The sequence below is a fragment of the Triturus cristatus genome, chromosome 6, assembly GCF_964204655.1.
Source record: "Triturus cristatus chromosome 6, aTriCri1.1, whole genome shotgun sequence".
Lineage (NCBI taxonomy): Eukaryota > Metazoa > Chordata > Amphibia > Caudata > Salamandridae > Triturus > Triturus cristatus.
This window is the reverse complement of record NC_140589.1, coordinates 1,470,127,561-1,470,146,867: the sequence shown is the minus strand read 5'-3', so window position 1 is coordinate 1,470,146,867 and position 19,307 is coordinate 1,470,127,561. Positions and strand designations below refer to the sequence as shown.

Genomic DNA, 19,307 nt, shown 5'->3' with positions numbered 1-19,307 from the left:
CCCCTGCAAACCTAAATTTTAGCTGAAACAAATCACTTTTTGCACAGATCCACACATTTTTGTGTGGGAAAGATGTGGCATCACCGGGCTGACACAAATTTCCTACCACCCAGTGTTCCCCCGGGTCTCCCGATAAAAATGGTGCCTCTCACGTGTGGGAGGCACAAGTACCCGCAGACAGACAAGGGCCCAAAACATAGTGAGGCAACCTGTTGTTAAAAAAACTGCCTATCACAAAACGACCTGGTTTTGCAAAAAGGGGGACCCTGGGTTTTTGGCCCGGCGCTCGGCGGCCACCTAGTGAAACCTACCAAACTCACACATTTCTGAAAACTAGACACTGGGGGCTTCCAGGGAGGTATGGCTTCCGTGAATCCCTCAACGTTTCCTTACCCAGAATGCCCTTCAAACATCAATTTAGCTAAAAAAATCACTTTTTCCTCCCATTTTTGTGTGGGAAGGATGTGGCATCACCGGGATGACACAAATTTCCTACCCCCCAGGTGTTCCCCCGGGTCTCCCGATAAAAACGGTGCCTCCCACATGTGGGAGGCACCAGTACCCGTGACAGGGAAGGGCCCAAAACGTAGTGAGGTGACATCAAATTTGCCTATCACAAAACGACCTGGTTTTGCAAAGGGGGTACCCTGGGTTTTTGGCCCGGTGCTCGGCGGCCACCTAGGGAAACCTACCAAACCCACACATTTCTAAAAACTAGACACCGGAGGATTCCAGGGAGGTATGGCTTGCGTGGATCCCCCAATGTTTCCTTACCCAGAATCCCCTGCAAACCTCAATTTTAGCTGAAAAAAATCACTTTTTCCACACATTTTTGTGTGGGAAGGATGTGGCATCACCGGGATGACACAAATTTCCTACCACCCAGTGTTCCCCAGGTCTCCCGATAAAAACGGTGCCTCTCACGTGTGGGAGGCACAAGTACCCGCAGACAGACAAGGGCCCAAAACATAGTGAGGCGACATCAAAAATGCCTATCACAAGACGACCTGGTTTTGCAAAGGGGGTACCCTGGGTTTTTGGCCCGGTGCCCGGCGGCCACCTAGGGAAACCTACCAAACCCACACATTTCTAAAAACTAGACACCCGGGGATTCCAGGGAGGTATGGCTTGCGTGGATCGCTCAACGTTTCCTTACCCAAAATGCCCTTCAAACCTCAATTTAGCTGAAAAAATCACTTTTTCCTCCCATTTTTGTGTGGGAAAGATGTGGCATCACCGGGATGACACAAATTTCCTACCACCCAGGTGTTCCCCCGGGTCTCCCGATAAAAACGGTGCCTCCCACATGTGTAAGGCACCAGTACCCGTGACAGGCAAGGGCCCAAAACGTAGTGAGGCGACATCAAATTTGCCTAACACAAAACGACCTGGTTTTGCAAAGGGGGTACCCTGGGTTTTTGGCCCGGTGCCCGGCGGCCACCTAGGGAAACCTACCAAACCCACACATTTCTAAAAACTAGACACCGGGGGATTCCAGGGAGGTATGGCTTGCGTGGATCCCCCAATGTTTCCTTACCCAGAATCCCCTGCAAACTTCAATTTTAGCTGAAAAAAATCACTTTTTTCACACATTTTTCTGTGGGAAAGTTGTGGCATCACCGGGCTGACACATATTTCCTACCACCCAGCGTTCCCCCAGGTCTCCCAATAAAAACGGTGCCTCACTCGTGTGGGAGGCCCAAGTACCCGCGATAGGCAAGGGCACAAAATGTAGTGAGGCGACATCAAATTTGCCTATCACAAAACGACCTGGTTTTGCAAAGGGGGTACCCTGGGTTTTTGGCCCAGTGCTCGGCGGCCACCTAGGGAAACCTACCAAACCCACACATTTCTGAAAACTAGACACCCGGGGAATTCCAGGGAGATATGGCTTGCATGGATCCCCCAACGTTTCTTTACCCAGAATCCCCTGCAAACCTCAATTTTAGCTGAAAAAAATCACTTTTTCCACACATTTTTGTGTGGGAAAGATGTGGCATCACCGGGGTGACACAAATTTCCTACCACCCAGTGTTCCCCCGGTTCTCTCGATAAAAACGGTGCCTCACACGTGTGGGAGGCGCAAGTACCCGCGACAGGCAAGGGCCCAAAACATAGTGAGGCGACATCAAAATTGCCTATCACAAAACGACCTGGTTTTGCAAAGGGGGTACCGTGGGTTTTTGGCCCGTTGCTCGGCGGCCACCTAGGGAAACATACCAAACCCACACATTTCTGAAAACTCAACACCCGGGGGATTCCATGGAGGTATGGCTTGCATGGATCTTCCAACGTTTCCTTACCCAGAATCCCCTGCAAACCTACATTTTAGCTGAAACAAATCACTTTTTGCACAGATCCACACATTTTTGTGTGGGAAAGATGTGGCATCACCGGGCTGACACAAATTTCCTACCACCCAGTGTTCCCCCGGGTCTCCCGATAAAAATGGTGCTGCACATGTGTGGGAGGCACAAGTACCCGCAACAGGCAAGGGCCCAAAACGTAGTGCGGCGACATCAAAATTGCCTATCACAAAATGACCTGGTTTTGCAAAGGGGGTACCCCGGGTTTTTGGCCCGGTGCTCGGCGGCCACCTAGTGAAACCTACCAAACCCGGGGGCTTCCAGGGAGGTATGACTTCCGTGAATCCCCCAACGTTTCCTTACCCAGAATGCCCTTCAAACCTCAAATTTAGCTGAAAAAATCACTTTTTTCACACATTTTTGTGTGGGAAAATTGTGGCATCATGGGGCTGACACAACATGATGTCACCTCAATACGTTTTGGGCCCTTGCCTGTCACGGGTACTTGGGCCTCCCACACGAGTGAGGCATCGTTTTTATCGGAAGACCTGGGGGAATGCTGGATGGTAGGAAATTTGTGTCAGCCCGGTGATGCCACAACTTTTCCTCTCAAAAATGTGTGAAAAAAGTGATTTTTTCAGCTACATTTAAGGTTTGAAGGGCATTCTGGGTAAGGAAACGTTGGGGGATCCACACAAGCCATACCTCCCTGGAAGCCCCCAGGTGTCTAGTTTTCAGAAATGTGTGGGTACAAAAACTACAGGTTTCCTGTCGCGGGCACTAGGCCGACCCACACAAGTGAGGTACCATTTTTCTCAGAAGACTTTGGGGAATGCGGGGTGGGTGGAAATTTGTGGATCCACGCAGATTCCAGAACTTTCCACCACAGAAATGTGGGGAAAATGTGTTTTTTTGGACAATTTTTTAGGTTTGCAAGGGATTCTGGGTAACAGAACCTGGTGAGAGGCAGTCAAGTCACCCCATCCTGGATTCCCCTGGGTGTCTAGTTTTCAAAAATGTATAGGTTTGCTAGGTTTCCCTAGGCGCCGGCAGAGCTATGGTTCAAAAACTACAGCAAGACACATTGCCAAAAAAGGGTCATTTTTCACTGCGAGATTGAGGTGTGTCCACGTTGCGTTTTGCGCCGTTTCCTGTTGCGGTCACTAGGCCGACCCACACAAGTGAGGTACCATTTTTCTCGGAAGACTTTGGGGAACGCGGGGTGGGTGGAAATTTGTGGATCCACGCAGATTCCAGAACTTTCCACCACAGAAATGTGGGGACAATGTGGTTTTTTGACAATTTTGTAGGTTTGCAAGGGATTCTGGGTAACAGAACCTGGTGAGAGGCAGTCAAGTCACCCCATCCTGGATTGCCCTGGGCGTCTAGTTTTAAAAAATGTATAGGTTTGCTAGGTTTCCCTAGGTGCCGGCAGAGCTATGGTTCAAAAACTACAGCTAGGCACTTTGCCAAAAAAGGGTCATTTTTCACTGCAAAATTAGAGGTGTGACCACGTTGCGTTTTGCGCCGTTTCCTGTCGCGGGCACTTGCCGACCCACACAAGTTTGGTACCATTTTTATCGGGAGACTTAGGGTAATTCAAATTTGTAAAGCAACTGTTAGTACCTATTGACTTTCGATGCATTTCTGCCTTCCAAATGAAAGACATTGTGTAAAAAATAAGTCATTTTGAAAAATGACCGATAATTCTCATGCTAGTATGAGTATTCCCAATTTCGAAAATGTGCAAATATCTACTGTTTCTAAACTCTATAATTTGTTCCCATTTCAGAAATACATAGGTGTCTTTCATACCGATTTTTCCATGTATACATTTTCCCACAATAATAAAAAGCCATGCAAATTGCTGCTCAGTTTTTGACTCTGGGTTCGTCGGGTTCTTGGTGAACCTACAAGTCCTATATATCCCCACAACCAGAAAGGTCCAGCGGATGTAACGGTATATTGCTTTCAAAGAGCTGTCATAATTAGAAGAAGTTTCAAGTGAAAACGATGACACAAAAGGCTGTTTTTTTCAAATAATTTTTAATTTTTCCTATATTTAACTGTTAGTTTCTATAAAGAAACCTTGATGGATCTACACAAATGACAGCTTGCTGAATTCAGAATTTTATCTACTTTTCTAAAATGTATAGCTTTCCAAGATCCATTATTGCTTTCATAGCCATTTCTCCCATTAACTGGAAGGAGGTTGAAAGCACAAAAAATAGCAAAAGTAGGCTAGGAACCAAAAAATTGCCAAAATTGTGTAAAAAATGTTGGTATTCTGACAAAAGTCTGTCATTCCCTAAAAGCTGGGAAAATGGTGATTTCAGCCCCACAAACCCTTTTTTGATACCATTTGCAGGGAAAAACCGAGACGCTTTCATTTGCAGCCCTTTTTTCCAATTTTTCCCCAAAACACCACATTTTAGCTGTATTTTGGCTAATTTCTGGGACCCCTCCAGGGGAATCCACAAACCCTGGGTACCATTACAATCCCCATGATGTTGGAAGAAAGGGACGCAAATTTGGCGTGGATACCTTATGTGGTCAAAAAGTTACAGGGGCCTAAGTGCGCACTACCTCAAATAGCCAAAAAAAGGCTTAGCACAGGGGGGGGAAAGGCCTAGCAGCGAAGGGGTTAAGAAGCATTATGCCAATGTAAATTATCGAGATGCAACAACCGTGTATATCAAAATACCTGCTTGATATGTACCCACAATCCATTGTATTGTACCACATGGCATGTTTATAGATTATGGTTGTTTCATACATGCACAGTTCTTGCACACAGGGAACATTGAGAGAGAATGACAACAAGGGAATGAGCATATGATCTGACACTGCTAGCTAACACTCTTACCATGAAAGTAGTGAATTTTATAAAAATGTCCCCATATTTCCATATGCTAGTAATTAAAGGTTATGATACCTGGGACCTTCTGCTAAAAAGCCACTACAATAACAAATTATTAAACCCAGATACAGCAGTTGAGAACCTAGGTAAAACCATAGAGGACCTTGTTGGCCGACATCCAAACCTTTTAAAAAACATTTAGGTTGGAGACTTGAATATCAAAACATGCCCATGGACAGAATCGAATTTATGTGGGATAGAAGACCACTGGGGAAAACCTAATACCCATTTTGTCCATAACACACATGGTAATGCCTTAAACAGTGTACTAATGACATGGCAATTAGAGCCCCGTATCAAAAATGATCAAATATCTGGCGAGTTACCCCCTACATTTCAAAGTACAGAACGTACCTCCGTGACTGATTACATAATCACGTGCAACCTTATGAAATCTAGTACCCCTAAGGTGAAGGTTACTTTCACCGAATTCAGCGACCATGCAATGCTCACATGCTCTTTAGCATGGAGCGATTACACAAGAGTAGAATTCACAAAATCGCCCCAACACCAATCCTAGCGATGAAAAATGGCTTCACTCTAAAGTGGGATAGAGTGGACTAGCCTAAGCTTCTCACTAACCTCATAGCAGCTAAATTTGAGGGTTTTCTCCTGTGCTTAGATCCGCAGTTAACAAGCAATCTGGTGTTAGAAGCGTTTTCAAATATTTTAACGAACATTAAACCACAATTAACCTGTCTAATCCCCACTAAAGACATCCCCAGCCTTGCTGGTTTGACACGAACTGCTCAGTAGCTTCCTCTAATCTGAGGAAGGCCTTGAATACTCTACCTAGAGATAAATATCATATTCATAGGATGAGGCACCTCTATAAATTAGCTAGAAAGGAAAGACAGAATGAGCTAAAATCTGGGGCATGGGAAACCTTAAGGAAAGCATCCTACCAGAATGACAGTAAAACCTTCTGTAAGGTGATTCATTCACCTTTCCTCTCAGATAAGTGTGGTCTTCACTGGACGTTCATATAGAGGAGGAATCGTGGATAAGGAATTTCCAGGACATCTTTCACAAACCAGCGGGCTTGCGCCTTTTGACCTCTAGTCCTCCTATTAAGGCCAAAACCTGCCTTTCATTGATTTAGAGGAAATAGAGCTGTTTTCACCAGGCAGTCGGCGCCCTTGTTTGTTTTAAACACAGAGGACCAACTGAGCGACTGTTCTGTATAATTGTTTTGAAAGATGGAGGTAGGCAGCGTTAAAAGAAGTAAAAGTCACATTTTTTTATTCTTTTTTTAATTCTTTGATTGCAGTGGTCACAGAAGTTTCTTTGTAATAATAGCACGAGGTAACTTTTCAGTTCTCACTTCTTATGCTTAGGAATTTTATTCACGGGGTACTACAAAAGGCACTTTTGTCTCAATCGGGTAGATGGCAAAGTTATTGGGCTATGTTGTAACCTTTGTGTGTTTAAATAGGCATGAGGCACCTCGTAGTAACAATTATTGACAATTGGGCTTTTAAATGTTTCTGATCTGTTGAAGTGGGAATTTTGACATGCTGTAGTAAAGGCCTGACTGGCATAGTACAAGCATTTGAAAATCAAAATCACAGTTTCTATACATCACATTTGCAAAAGAAGATTAAATCATTAAAACAGTTTAAATGGACTATCTTTTGGAATACGATGATTTTTTTTCATCCAATCAGACGGTGGTTGCATCCTGGGACTGATACATAGTCATGCATCAGCTTTATGTCAAAATAGGGCAAACCACATGGGCAAGAGTATTGCAGCAATTTTCCGTTTCTCAATAGAAATTGGCCAGTAAGCCATTGCCAGAAATGATTAAATATCTATTTGGCTAAAACAAGATCTATTGCCACTCAGGGGCCTGCGTATGGGGGTCAGCAGATACAGAGGCATTGCAAGTAGTGGAAGACAAATTTGTTAAGCGATTGTTGTCAGTTTCACCAGCTTGTAACAACTTTATCACTCACGAGGAAGCCGACTGGCCTTACATTAGTGACGTCATCAAATTGGCCCTGTTATCTCTGTGGATTTCATTGTGGAAAAGGAGTACAGTTGATTTGAATCACATAATTTTTAAAAGATATTATGAACCTAGATAATGCCCATAAAATTCCAAGGTTATCCCATGTAAGAAAAAATTTTGCTTCACTGGGTCTAACACGTCTTTATGACACGCCGAGCCTCTGTGAAAGCTTCCCCAAATCCAGGCTAAAAGAAAAATTCATTATGAAATCTGTATCAGACAGGTGGGACAATGCGGGGGAAATTTTCTGTATTGTCTTATCAGGGATTACCACAGCTACATCATGGTGCTCTTTCATACCTCTCTTTTGTAGAGAACACCCAGCACCGGTTCATCCTAATTAGATTTCGATTAAACTACATACCGATTATGTTGGGGTACCCAAAGAACTTATTCTCACTCACTCAGCTTCCTCCATGTACATGTAATAAGTCAACTCAATCGATTTTGCACATACTGGTTTTTTGTTCTTTTTATGCAAAAGAAAGAAAATTATTTGTTATTCCTTTGCTGAAGAAATTTTGCCTCTGCTCCCCAACACCTGCCCTAGTTGTGGCACAAAATTTAAAAACCCAGTACGTTTGCTTTACCATTGCTTCCTTTTTACTAGCCGCAGTAAAAACCTGTAAGTCTTTCAATGGAATGCCAGCCATATTTTAATTAACCTATATTTCTGGGTCGATCCTGATCACAAATGATTATTGCGACAAGTCTCCGAAGCTGGCTAGATTTGCACTGCCTCACACAGCACTTTATAAATAATATTAACTGTTTACAGGTCACACTAAATTTAGTCTTAACTGTGTTTTTACCTCTATTGTACTGTCATCTTTCATTTTATATTATCTTGATCTAGCACATCAGACATTCCAAATGTTATATTCACTCGTCGCAAACATTTTAAAGGATTTCTTTTAATTTTAGATCTGTACTGTAACTTTACCTTGTGGTCTGCAGCTCGCACTCTATGAATTGTAATATCTATGTACTTTTATGCATTTTAAACAAACGCAAAATAAAGTTTGAATTGATTGAATATATGATTAGTTCCCTAATGTTCATATTTACATCTGGTTCTCACCTGTAGATTTAACTGTACTCAGTTTTAATGATATCCAAGCACTGAGCATTTTTTCAACTACTCATGATGCCTGTCAAGCTTCTCGTTTGTTCCCTTTGAGTCCCTTTTCACTTTCCACTGCTTGGGGAATGTACACAAGCACGCCGCATCATAACGCACTGACCAATGTCTTAGGCGCCGTACGGACTTTCCTTTAAGATTGCCTGACAGTAGTTTTTCTGGTTTGGCGGTGACACTATACTAACGAGCACACACTGATAGGTACGTAGAACATTATCTAAGCAAGCATCTGCTTTTGAGACATTAATCCGTATATTTCCTGTTAATTTATTCCTCTGTACTTGATTTGTTCCTGACATAATTGCGCCATTGTTATACTAAAGAGGGCGACTCAGTACACGCCAGTTTCTGGGTATTTCAGTCCAATTTCGTGCCCAAGCAGCGTGTCCAGAGGACAGAATCTTCTCTAACATTGTAGAAGCATGCCTAACACACTGTAAACTGGTATTTCTAAACAGCACTAGATCATATTTATCCATCTTGTTTATTTACTTACATCTCCGCCGCTCGGAGGCTGGACGGAGTGTTGACCTTGCCTGGAACATTGTGAACTGGCCGGAGGAGTCTGCTGTGGGGAGCTAGAGGGACGAGTCTTCACTTTATCTTTATTGTACTCGCGGGACTGCGAGGACCAGCGGACCTTGTGCCTCTCCCATCATTGCCTGCAGCTGGTGCCTCTTCCCGACCCCTCCCCCTGATTGTTATATTTGACAGCCCTCTAACGCGTTAGCGGGACGCGAGCAGGGCGAAGCCCGGGCAAAGGGCGGGCCCTCTTAGGCCCTCAGAGGCCGAGTGAGGCCGGGCAGGACCCATCCATTTATCCCGTCTTACCGTGTGATCCTCCATTCGCTCTCTGGGATATCAGCGTGGCTATGGCACAGAGTCCAGATATGGTTAGTGTGGAAAAAACGGGGGGTCTGGTAAACGGTTGCCTGATAATTATTTTAAGAGGGTTCAGTCGGTTGACGACAGGGAAAGCCTACTGGCCGAGCGTCGGACTGAGCGTCGCCGCTCGGTTGAAAATTTAAAACTCAGGGCTTCCCAAGAATCCACTGCCCAGGCCCCCTCCTGTGTGGGAGGTAGTGCTAGCTGTAATGACGATTTGCTTACTCAGGTGAATGCACCCCCCGTGTCGAGGGATCCCCCCTCCATAAGTCTCGCCCCGACTGTACTGGTCCCAAATGACACTCCTCCTCACAGTTCTATCACAGTACCTGCTGACCCTAGTATACAGTACTCTAGCCGCGGCAAATCGACTAGGAAGAAGCCCAAGAATCAAGAAGTGGGTAAGGTTCATGGCCCATCCCCAAGCAAAATAAGACGTAAGGAGGGGGCGGGCAGGGTTAAACCTAAGATTAGCCATTCTAATTTTGGGAAGTACGCAAAGTCTACTGATAGAAATGTTTCGGGGTTGGGGGTTGTTTCAGGAAACTTGTCTAAATTGGTTTCCTTATCCTCTTCTGAAGGTCCTGAAATAATTGTGAACAGTCCCGTGGCCTCCACAATTTAAGTTGAACCGCTGCTGTTGGCAGCGCCCCCCCCAGCCTTACAAGCCAAATTGGGAGATTTGATTAGTTCCCTCATTTTCCCCATTATTGAGAGTTTGAAGAGGGTGGAGCAAAGGCTGTCGGATATTGAGTCCGTACTAAGTTGTAAGGTAGATTTGGTTACAGCCCAGAAGCATACGGTTGTCCCTCGCACCCCCCTAATTACTCTGCCTACCATCAATGTTTCCGAAAACATCCCCCAATCTAGTAAAGTCACATCACAGTCATCTAACCAGATAGTATTTAACCAACCTAGGTTAGTGCCTCCTTCGAATGCAAAAAAACGGGCGGCTAAACCTGTTAGAGACCCTTTGGGTGGAAACCTTACGGCACCCATAGGGAACAATTGGGTAGAGAGGGGGACTACCAGCCATAATGGGGATATGGCGAATCAAGGGCCACAGGTTGAATTACCCCCAGAGGCTGTGCCACTGGTGGTTGTTCTGACGGGCGTATCCACATTGGTTGACAATAAGAGGGAAGGTTTTAGCCAGTTGAAAAATAAAATCATGCACTGGCTAAGTATACACAGACCAATTAATAAGAACATTAACGGTGAGATATTGCATGTTAGGCGTCTCTCTCGGCTTGGGGGCAGACGCAAAGACATCGAGGGAGATATAGTGGTGATCAATTTTAGAGATCCAGGCGCAGTTGATCACATACTGAACTGGCCTTTGGGGAATGGCTACAACCGCATTAGCCCCAGCGCTCTGACATATTTTTATCCTAGATCCCAGGTGTTCCCTCTACCCTACACTAGTGAACAGGCTTTACCCTATACAAACTTTCCCTTAGTACCCATTACTAGCCAGTCATCACATGATCCTCAAGGGTGGGACATTGTTCCCCCTAGTTTCAATAGAAATACTAACTGGAAAATGGATAATATGAGAGCCTTCACTCCTCTAGAGACATGGAATAGGTTTGATGTGTTTTCTGGCATGGACGACTGCGATTGAAGTTTACAGTCCATGTTGGGTACACGGGGTAATTCAGGTGCCGTTAGTCAAGATGGTTGTAATCCTGAGGGTCTTGGAGAGACCACTGGTTCCGATATTGGGAATGAGGCTATACCGGCACCCAATAGTTTTGTAATTTGTAGGTCTCCATCTAACATCTTCTCACCATCTTTGGGGTGTAGAGGTGAAGTTTGTAATTCTTCCAATGTATTAAATCGACTTGAAGCAACCATTGATCCCATCCTTTGTGAGCTGGGTGGTAACAAGGAGGCTAGCCCTGACAGACCTACTAAAGACTCAGAGGTTATCCACTTGATTTCGTGGAATGTGGCCGGGTTGCAAAAAAAGATGGCCCTTCCAGATTGGTACAATTTTATTGAAAAGTTTGACATATGTATGTTCCAAGAAACGTGGAGCCTGTCCCCAGTCCATAAATCTGGCTATGCAACCTTTTGGCAGCCTGCATATAGCTGTGGGAAGGGCAGACCTGCAGGTGGTTTACATATCTGGGTCAATATAGAATTAAATTGGGATGTTACCACCCATGAATCAGCAAGCAGTGACATCCAACACCTTTCGTTTGCAGGCCATAAGAAGGACAGCAGGATTGACCTATTTAACATCTATTCAAGAGGGACCCCGGGAGATAAAATCTCAAATACTCTTTTAATTTTAGAACAGGCGCTAGCTAACTGCCCCCCAACCTCCAAAATACTAGTGGGTGGGGATTTCAATTGTACATTTGAACCCCTTAGTGGGGACGACCCCCTGGGTATAGAGTAAGAGGACGCTAGTTGGTCCATTCCTGCCTTGTCACTAGCCCCGATCAAAAAGTGTTCATCTAAGGCATTACAGATCAACGCCCTTACTGTGGAATACAATCTTAGAGCTCTAAATGGCAGGTCACTTTCTGACCGAGATGGAGCAATGACCTTCAATAGGCTTAACGGCCCGTCCAGAATCGATTATATTTTACTGGATGTCACATTGTGGCGGGATTTAATTGATATGGAGGTGGTTCCTTCGCAGGATAGTGACCATAACCCCCTATGGTTGAAGATAAGGTGGGGTAACTTAAATAGAGGTTTGAGAACTGCCCCCGTGAGGTTAACAAATGAGGTGGTCCCTCATAATGGCAATCGTAGGTTGAAATGGGACAAGGTCCATTTACAGTCTGATAAGTTAGCAAGGATTAGGGCGCACATAGAAGAGCTGACTGAAGAATTGAAGGGACTTGATCCAGAATTAGGTAATGCCCAGGAGCTCCATGAGGGGAATTATGCGAGGATCAGATGGGGCACCCAGGGACAACTGACTGAGAGGGTACCCGTGGGGAGGGGAGTCCGCCAGGGATGTGTTATGGCTCCAACTCTGTTTTCTCTCTTTGTGAATGGTGTGGTGGACCACCTGAGAGAGGAACCAGCAGACGCGCCCTCCCTGGCAGGGGAAAAGTCACCTACCCTACTCTTTGCGGACTACACCATTTTGATCTCCAAATCCCCGGCAGGCCTCCAAAAGCTCTTGCACCGCTTTAGTGTGTTTTGTACCGATAGAGGTCTTACCATCAATACCTCTAAAACAAAGCTCATGGCCCTTTCTCCCTCCAAAAGATTTAGGAACAACTTCTCGCTTAATGGCGAGTCATTGGAGATGGTAGACTCCTTTGATTATTTGGGAGTTAGGGTAAATAGCCGGATGAGCTGGAAAGACCACTTGGCCAAAATGACACTAAACTTTAAAAGAGTCTCAGGGATGGTCCTGAGAGAACAGCGGGAGTCAATGTGCAAACCTGTGGCACCAGCCCTCGCAATATACAAGGGTCAAGTATTACCATCTGCCTTATATGGTTCTGAACTATGGGGGTTTGAGAGTATACCGGAGCTAATCACATCTGAAAATAAGTTCTTGAGAAACCTGGTGGCTCTACCTGCTTCTACTCCTTTAATCCCACTACACCTTGACATGGGTAGGCGCCCTCTTAAAGATATGGTCCGCCTCCGCCCACTACTTTTTTGGGTTCGACTGAGAAGGACTGAGGAACTTAAAAATTACGCAGCCGCTTTAGATGAGCTCATATTGCTTAACACAGGAAACAAAATTAAGTGGCTGAGCAACCTGAGGCAGTTGGTTGTGCAACTGGGCTTGAGTGATTCCTGGGAGAGCCAAACCCCTCCACCCAAGCTAGTCATTAAGAAGCTGTACTGGGATTGGGTTCAGATGGAGGCCATACGTAGAGGCGCAGGGGGGTTCCTCACTGAGCGGTTCCTGGAGTTCAAATGGTCCAGGAGACTTGAACCGTTCCTCGATTTTATAGAGAAACCCCTGGATAGATCTCTTTACTTAAAAGTTAGGTTTGGGATCCTTCCAGTGAATGATTTCACCTCTGGGTGGAATAACCAAAGTGGTATATTGAAGGCCTGCCCGGGATGTGATGCCCCTACTGAGTCCCTGGCGCACTTTTTCTTTGCCTGCCCCGCTTATAGGGTGGCCAGGAGGATATGGTTAAAACCTTTATGTAAAGGGCTGGGCCTAAGATGTCACAATATGGCCATGCGGGTCCTTTGTACCGACACGACCTCCTTGGCCATGGTATGCGGAGTAGCAAAATTTCTTGGTAGTGCTTGGTTGACACGTATGAGGAGAACCAAGTCCTCCACTTCCCAATCCAATGGTCAAAGGGCTTGGTAGAAAGAATCAACGATATTGTTAGTGGTTTTATGTATATTTTATTTAATTGGATATGTGCATATTGATGATGTATGTTTATGTAGGTTGGTGGGTTTGTGACCTTATTTTATTGTATTGTAATGTATACTTTTATGATGACATTTTTTATCGAATAAAGTACTATACTACTACTACTTACATCTCATTTACACCACCTTTTCATGGAATGGTTTCTTCACCTGCGGTAAACATTCATGTTGGAACAGCTGGTCCATGGACTACACCTCTTCACTTAATGATTTTACAATCAGTGGATAATATAGCATGATGGGATAGGCAATTCGATTGGAACCTCCACTTTTATTTCTTACTGATCTCTATCTCTACACAATGTACTCTTTTTCACAGGATTCTGTTCCTACAGTGGCTAAGTTTCACATTCCAATTTCCCACCATCTCACTCAGTTTGATACATGGGGTAGACCTGTAAAATGCGCTAAATGATACACTTCCAGTGAGTAAACATGTACCACTTTTTGATTGCAGTGACCCCTGACCTAGGGTTTTTATTGGGTTTATTTGAAGGGACACTGAGAAGTGAAAATGTTAACTCTCTTGCCGGATCACACGAACGTAAAGACATTTGTGAAAAGATTGTGATATCCACAATCAACTAGATTAAAGAATTGATTGACTCTTCGAGTTTTTGTTGTTGTTGAATTATTACATGTGGACTGTAATGAGATTTTGATTCATATGATTACAAGGTAGGCCTTGGGCCCAGTAGTGCATGCTGTGTCGAGGACAACAGTTATAGGTTCTCGAACATAGATCCCACTGGACCATCTAATATAGCTGTATGCTTTCTCACGTTTACCAGATAGTTGGCTTTCACTGGCTTTCACACATTCTGGAAGGCCTGGATAGTCCTATTGCGCCTGGTCCACGAAACGTAAGTGAGCCTCTTCTACAATTTCTCCTCCCTCCCAACTCTACCCTGCGCTTGACCCTAGTGGAAAAGCTTCACCATTCATCTCTACGAGCAATATAAGGGCAGGAAAAGAGATTAAAAGTTGTAGTATGGATGGTGGGTTCACTGTCGACATTGCTAAGATAGCATGAGCTTCGCTGCTATGAGGCTGCTTTTACGCACAACACTACATGCGTTTATTTTGCAAGATTTTGTTTGCGTCTTTTCACATGAGAACTGTCTGCTTTTCGTATTCTCTGCTGTGCTCTGAGGTTTAGTCTGCACACGATGTACAAGGTCGATAAACAATGCCCCTTGTTATTCTGTTCTGGTCAGCCCCTCGCACCTAGACATAACATGACACACAGCTGCACTACTGAAAGTCGTATGCTTTCGAAGCATGTTGTACTTGGAGAGAGACCTTTCCAGAGAGAAGAGCTGTGCTTGTCCTGAGATGTTAACCTTTCATCTAGGCCATGAGGTATGGGGCCTGCTGACAAAGCCCAGAGGTCTTCTTTTTTATAATAAACTATTTCCTATCACGGGAGGGTGGTTAGGTACTATAGCCCTTTTCCACTGTCTTTAAAAAAGGATATCCTCGTTTGTATTCTATGGAATTGTGAAAATGCTGACAAGATTGTGTTTATGCATTTTTCTGCTAGTAATAGCACGTGTACTGTACCCTAGAGCGCGTTAGTTAAAATAAACATTTTAAACTATACCGTGACTTTGAATACTCTTATTGTGGACAAGTATGAGTGAGTGAGCAAAAGAGTTGTCTTGCTCCCGCGATTCCTGAGAGAGTCTGGAGTGTTGTGTTCTGGGTTGTCTAATCATTGGTAGCTTCGCTGTTAGTCGGAGAACGAATGAGACACTATTGCTAGTAGGTTTTTGGGATTTTGGGAACTGAGGTAATAGGTTGGTAGACCACTATCCACCGAGGTCCTGGTTTCCTGCACATAGTTCTGAATATGTGCAGAATCCCTGCAACAAAGTACATGAAAACACCATTGACAGAAAAGCAAAATGAAAAAAGGCATGTGACAGAAAACACATATAGTTTGAGCAAAAGGAATATAATGAAATCAACAAAATGTAAAAACAATGTGAAAAGAGCTTAAATAAGAAACTGTAAAAATAAAGAACTTAGGTTAGAATAGGGTTTAAGGAGAAAGGGAAAAATGAATACATGAATTAAGCTAGCGAGGCTCAGTATGTTGTAGGTTAAAATCACAGCAATACATGACAGTGGAATAATGAGACTAGTGTAGAGTTAGTTCCGTGTATAATCTTCAGGTCACTACTTCCAAATCCAAAAAAGCAGTTAAGTGCATCTGTGTACAACCAATAGGTTACTGATTCCAATTCCAGTCAGAAAACTGTATAAAAGAAAATAAAAAACGTACTTACTATATCAATGTGTGTGTATCCTGGGGTCACAAAATATAATCCCAGTGAGAAAGCTCTACGGGTTAGGGTACTTTTTGCAGACATATGTTTGTAGTGTACTCACCACAGTCTCCAAGAATAATGAGATTGATCAGTGGGTTGATGTGGCCACTGTACTGACTTGTATATAACCTATATACCACAGACTTCAATCCTAGTGGGCAAGCTCCCCGCCAAAAGTGTAACAACAAAATAGGTTTATATCAGAAAAAAGAGGAAAATGAATCGTTTACACCTAAAATGCACTAGTGACACGCGTGGTTATCATTTATGAGTTTGCCAGGGGAAGCACTAGCCCTCGGTAGCCCTAAGCTACGCCTAGCACTGCCCTTGCTACCACAGATCTTAGAGGTCATGAATGCTGCAGCATGGACATAAAGTAGCTAGGGTCTCAGAACCCTGTTTCTTTTCCTGTAGATTTCACTCTTCCCATTCAGAAGCAAATAGAAGACAGTTGATCAGCTAGTGTGTGTCGATAGATACTACTGCTAACCCTGGCAATTGAGTGAATTGACACCCTTCATGTGGCGACTAAGACCACCTAAATGTCAGACAACCCATAACCCTGCACCACACCCTGCCCAGTGTCGTCTTAAGGATTTTGGGGGTCCCCGGCTACAATATTTGGGGGGCCCTTGTTTGGAATAGCATTGAATTTTATTACTTATACATATTTTTTGCTAATGATGCCCTATGTTGCCTAACAATGAACTATACATTAAAGATTAACATACAGAAATATACAGAAGTTCGGAAGAGAGAAAGTTCACATTCCCAGAGGGCCTCTTGAAAGGTGGGGGCCCTGGGTCCTTGCCCACTTTGCCCATGACTTAAAACATCTCTGACCCTGCCCACACCTGGGGCCTCCGTCTTCTTGTACTTGGGCCCAACTGCTCGTCAATACACACTGCATCTAACCCTTTGACCAAGTGCTAATAACATTGGCCCATAAAATAAAATGGCAGGCCATGACAGAAAAATATGTTCTTAAGTAGTGAACTGAGGGCAACTCTGTATGCTGGTTAAGAGCTGGGGACGTGCCCTTTCTACACATGCCAGGAGCGCTCCCCTGGCAAGAATACACCCTGCCTGTTTACAAGCACAATGCAAGACGCATTCTGTTATGCAAGGCGTTGAGGTACGCCTGGCTGAGCTGGATCAAACATTAAAAATATGACAGGTGACTCAGATTTTCCAAATGAACTAAAACAGCGTCTTGTTTATTTCTGATTCGGCTGCCGTTTTTAAGTACAAAAAAAGAGACAAACATCCGTGGCAATTTGCAACGTTGCGTTCTGTTGCAGTAGGTGTTTTAATTCCCGTTAAGACACCTGAGCACAGGGGGTTCACGATGTAGTTTAGACAGCTGACAGTCATTACAAAAAAATAGAGTGTTCCTCTGTCGATTTCTTCCGACCAGGAGCGATGCTTGGACGCTAGTCACGTGCTACATCGCTGTCATACTGTTTATACCAGCCCGAAGTGAACCACTTTTAGAGATCCGTCGCCTGGCGCGTCCTGCAAAAGGTGAGAAGAACAGGTGTGTTAGATCAGATGTTTGAAAGTACAGGGGAAAAATCCACCTCCCAACACAAATGTTTCCCAAGGCCTCTGCCACTGAACTGATGGTGTGCCCACATTTTGTTTGCTCCAAAAGGTGACATCTTCTGTGCATAATAATCGCATCCATGGCCCTATATAGAAGCACTGTGCCCCCTCCTGTCCTGCACGCCGTTGAAGAGCTATCCCAGACTTCATTGCACATTTCACCTGCTGCTGAAAATTTGAGATCAATTCCCAAATTAGTAGCTACTGTTTCAGCTGAGACTGCAAATGTGATCTCAAACAAAGAAACAAACGATATATTTGAACACATGCTCGTGTAGCCATCATTCCGCCGATCTGAACTGTGGTATCTGATATGCTGTTGTTTTTTCCCTCCGATGCAAATACTTTGCTTCAACATATCTGCAGGTCAGAAGCCATGAAACAGTAGAAGGGTGAACGCAAATATGATTTTGTACAAGGTATAGATAGCTACTGTTGATGAAAACATTTAAAAAGGAGTTTAATCAAGAGCACGGCGTGTAAATTATGCATCAGTTCAAACTGTGCCGTCAGACAGATGCCAGCATATTTCTGCATATGTATCGGGTTCAGCTGCCTGCATGCAGCGCTAAAACTGCACGCAATTATAAAGTGCATTTTTAACGTGGTATTGATTAACCTCCACGCACTGCACTGTATTTATCCAAAGGAATGGAGGAAAAATATAAGCAGTATTTCTGCATTGCACGGTAGTCATTAAGATCTGTATAAACAATATATTTGTAAGGCAGTGACAGGTAGCTGTTCTCTGCTAAAACAAAGTAGGTGCCTGGTGTGCGATGCGATTTCTTCTTAATACTAAAGAACATAGGAGTGCAACACCTTCACCTCTGCCTTAGCACTAGGGTGGCAAAAACAATGCAGCAGCATAACTGCTCCCTTCGCTGGCACAGGGCCATACTTGGCATCGTCTAGAGGTTACCAGGGTGATATGAATTCGCTCATCCATGTACAAAATAGTTTTTAACCAACATAATAAAACCAGATGCAGCGGGCACGTAGCAGTCTGTGCCCATTGCCAAGGTTATTAGGGTGCTACATACCAGCTTTCTTTCACTCGGATAATGAAATAACCTAATTCCAGTCCATAAAACCCGCCACACACTTTCCATTTTTCAAAATTTGAAATGCGACTGATGGCAACAATGTCAAGCTCTGAACATCGCCAATCTGGAGGCACGTGAGCGCAGTAATTAATGAGAGAATGGTCTATGAGACCCCTTTTCCACGCGCTCTTCCTGCTCCATTAGTAATAAAAAAAAATAACTAATTTGTATATAGCACATCAGACCACACTTCTTTTTCTAAGCCCTCTAAATAACAAATGTTACTATTGCCAAATTTACTGCCACTCAGTTTACCTATATTGGAACGATGAAGGCTGAGTCTTTGCTGACATTCAAACTTAAGACATGCCAAGCAAACACATTTCTTACACTTCAGTAACAATCTTTCTTGTGGATAATCTATCTACCTGCAGATGCCTCCATGTATGAATTTTCTCCAGGTGCCAGGCTGGTCTCAGAAACTGCAATAGCTCTCTCACCCTGGTGAACAAGCTAATTACCTTTGGTAAGGCCTTATTTGGTAGAGACTGTATCTAGACACAGATTCCTTAAGCAGTACCCCTGCACGCTGGTAGGCATCATCGCTCGGCTCCTCGTGGCATGGTTGGCCGTGCCGGAAGAGATGTGCTCAATGCCTATATAGGTGCCATCCAAGC

At 44.2% G+C, this 19,307-nt stretch overlaps 1 protein-coding gene and 1 long non-coding RNA gene across 6 annotated transcripts in view; one reads left to right on the top strand and one right to left on the bottom strand.

Moving 5' to 3' along the window:
* LOC146821559 (uncharacterized) overlaps positions 1–19,307 on the top strand; it is a 451,662-nt gene that overhangs the window by 285,654 nt on the left and 146,701 nt on the right. The window lies entirely within an intron of this gene.
* WDPCP (WD repeat containing planar cell polarity effector) overlaps positions 17,167–19,307 on the bottom strand; it is a 2,309,940-nt gene continuing 2,307,799 nt past the window's right edge. For all 5 annotated transcript variants that reach the window (XM_085612555.1, XM_085612557.1, XM_085612554.1 and 2 more), the window contains one exon: positions 17,167–17,494. In XM_085612555.1, coding sequence (XP_085468681.1) covers positions 17,444–17,494 — 51 coding nt within the window. In that variant the 3' untranslated portion in view covers positions 17,167–17,443. The remainder of the gene's footprint in view (positions 17,495–19,307) is intronic.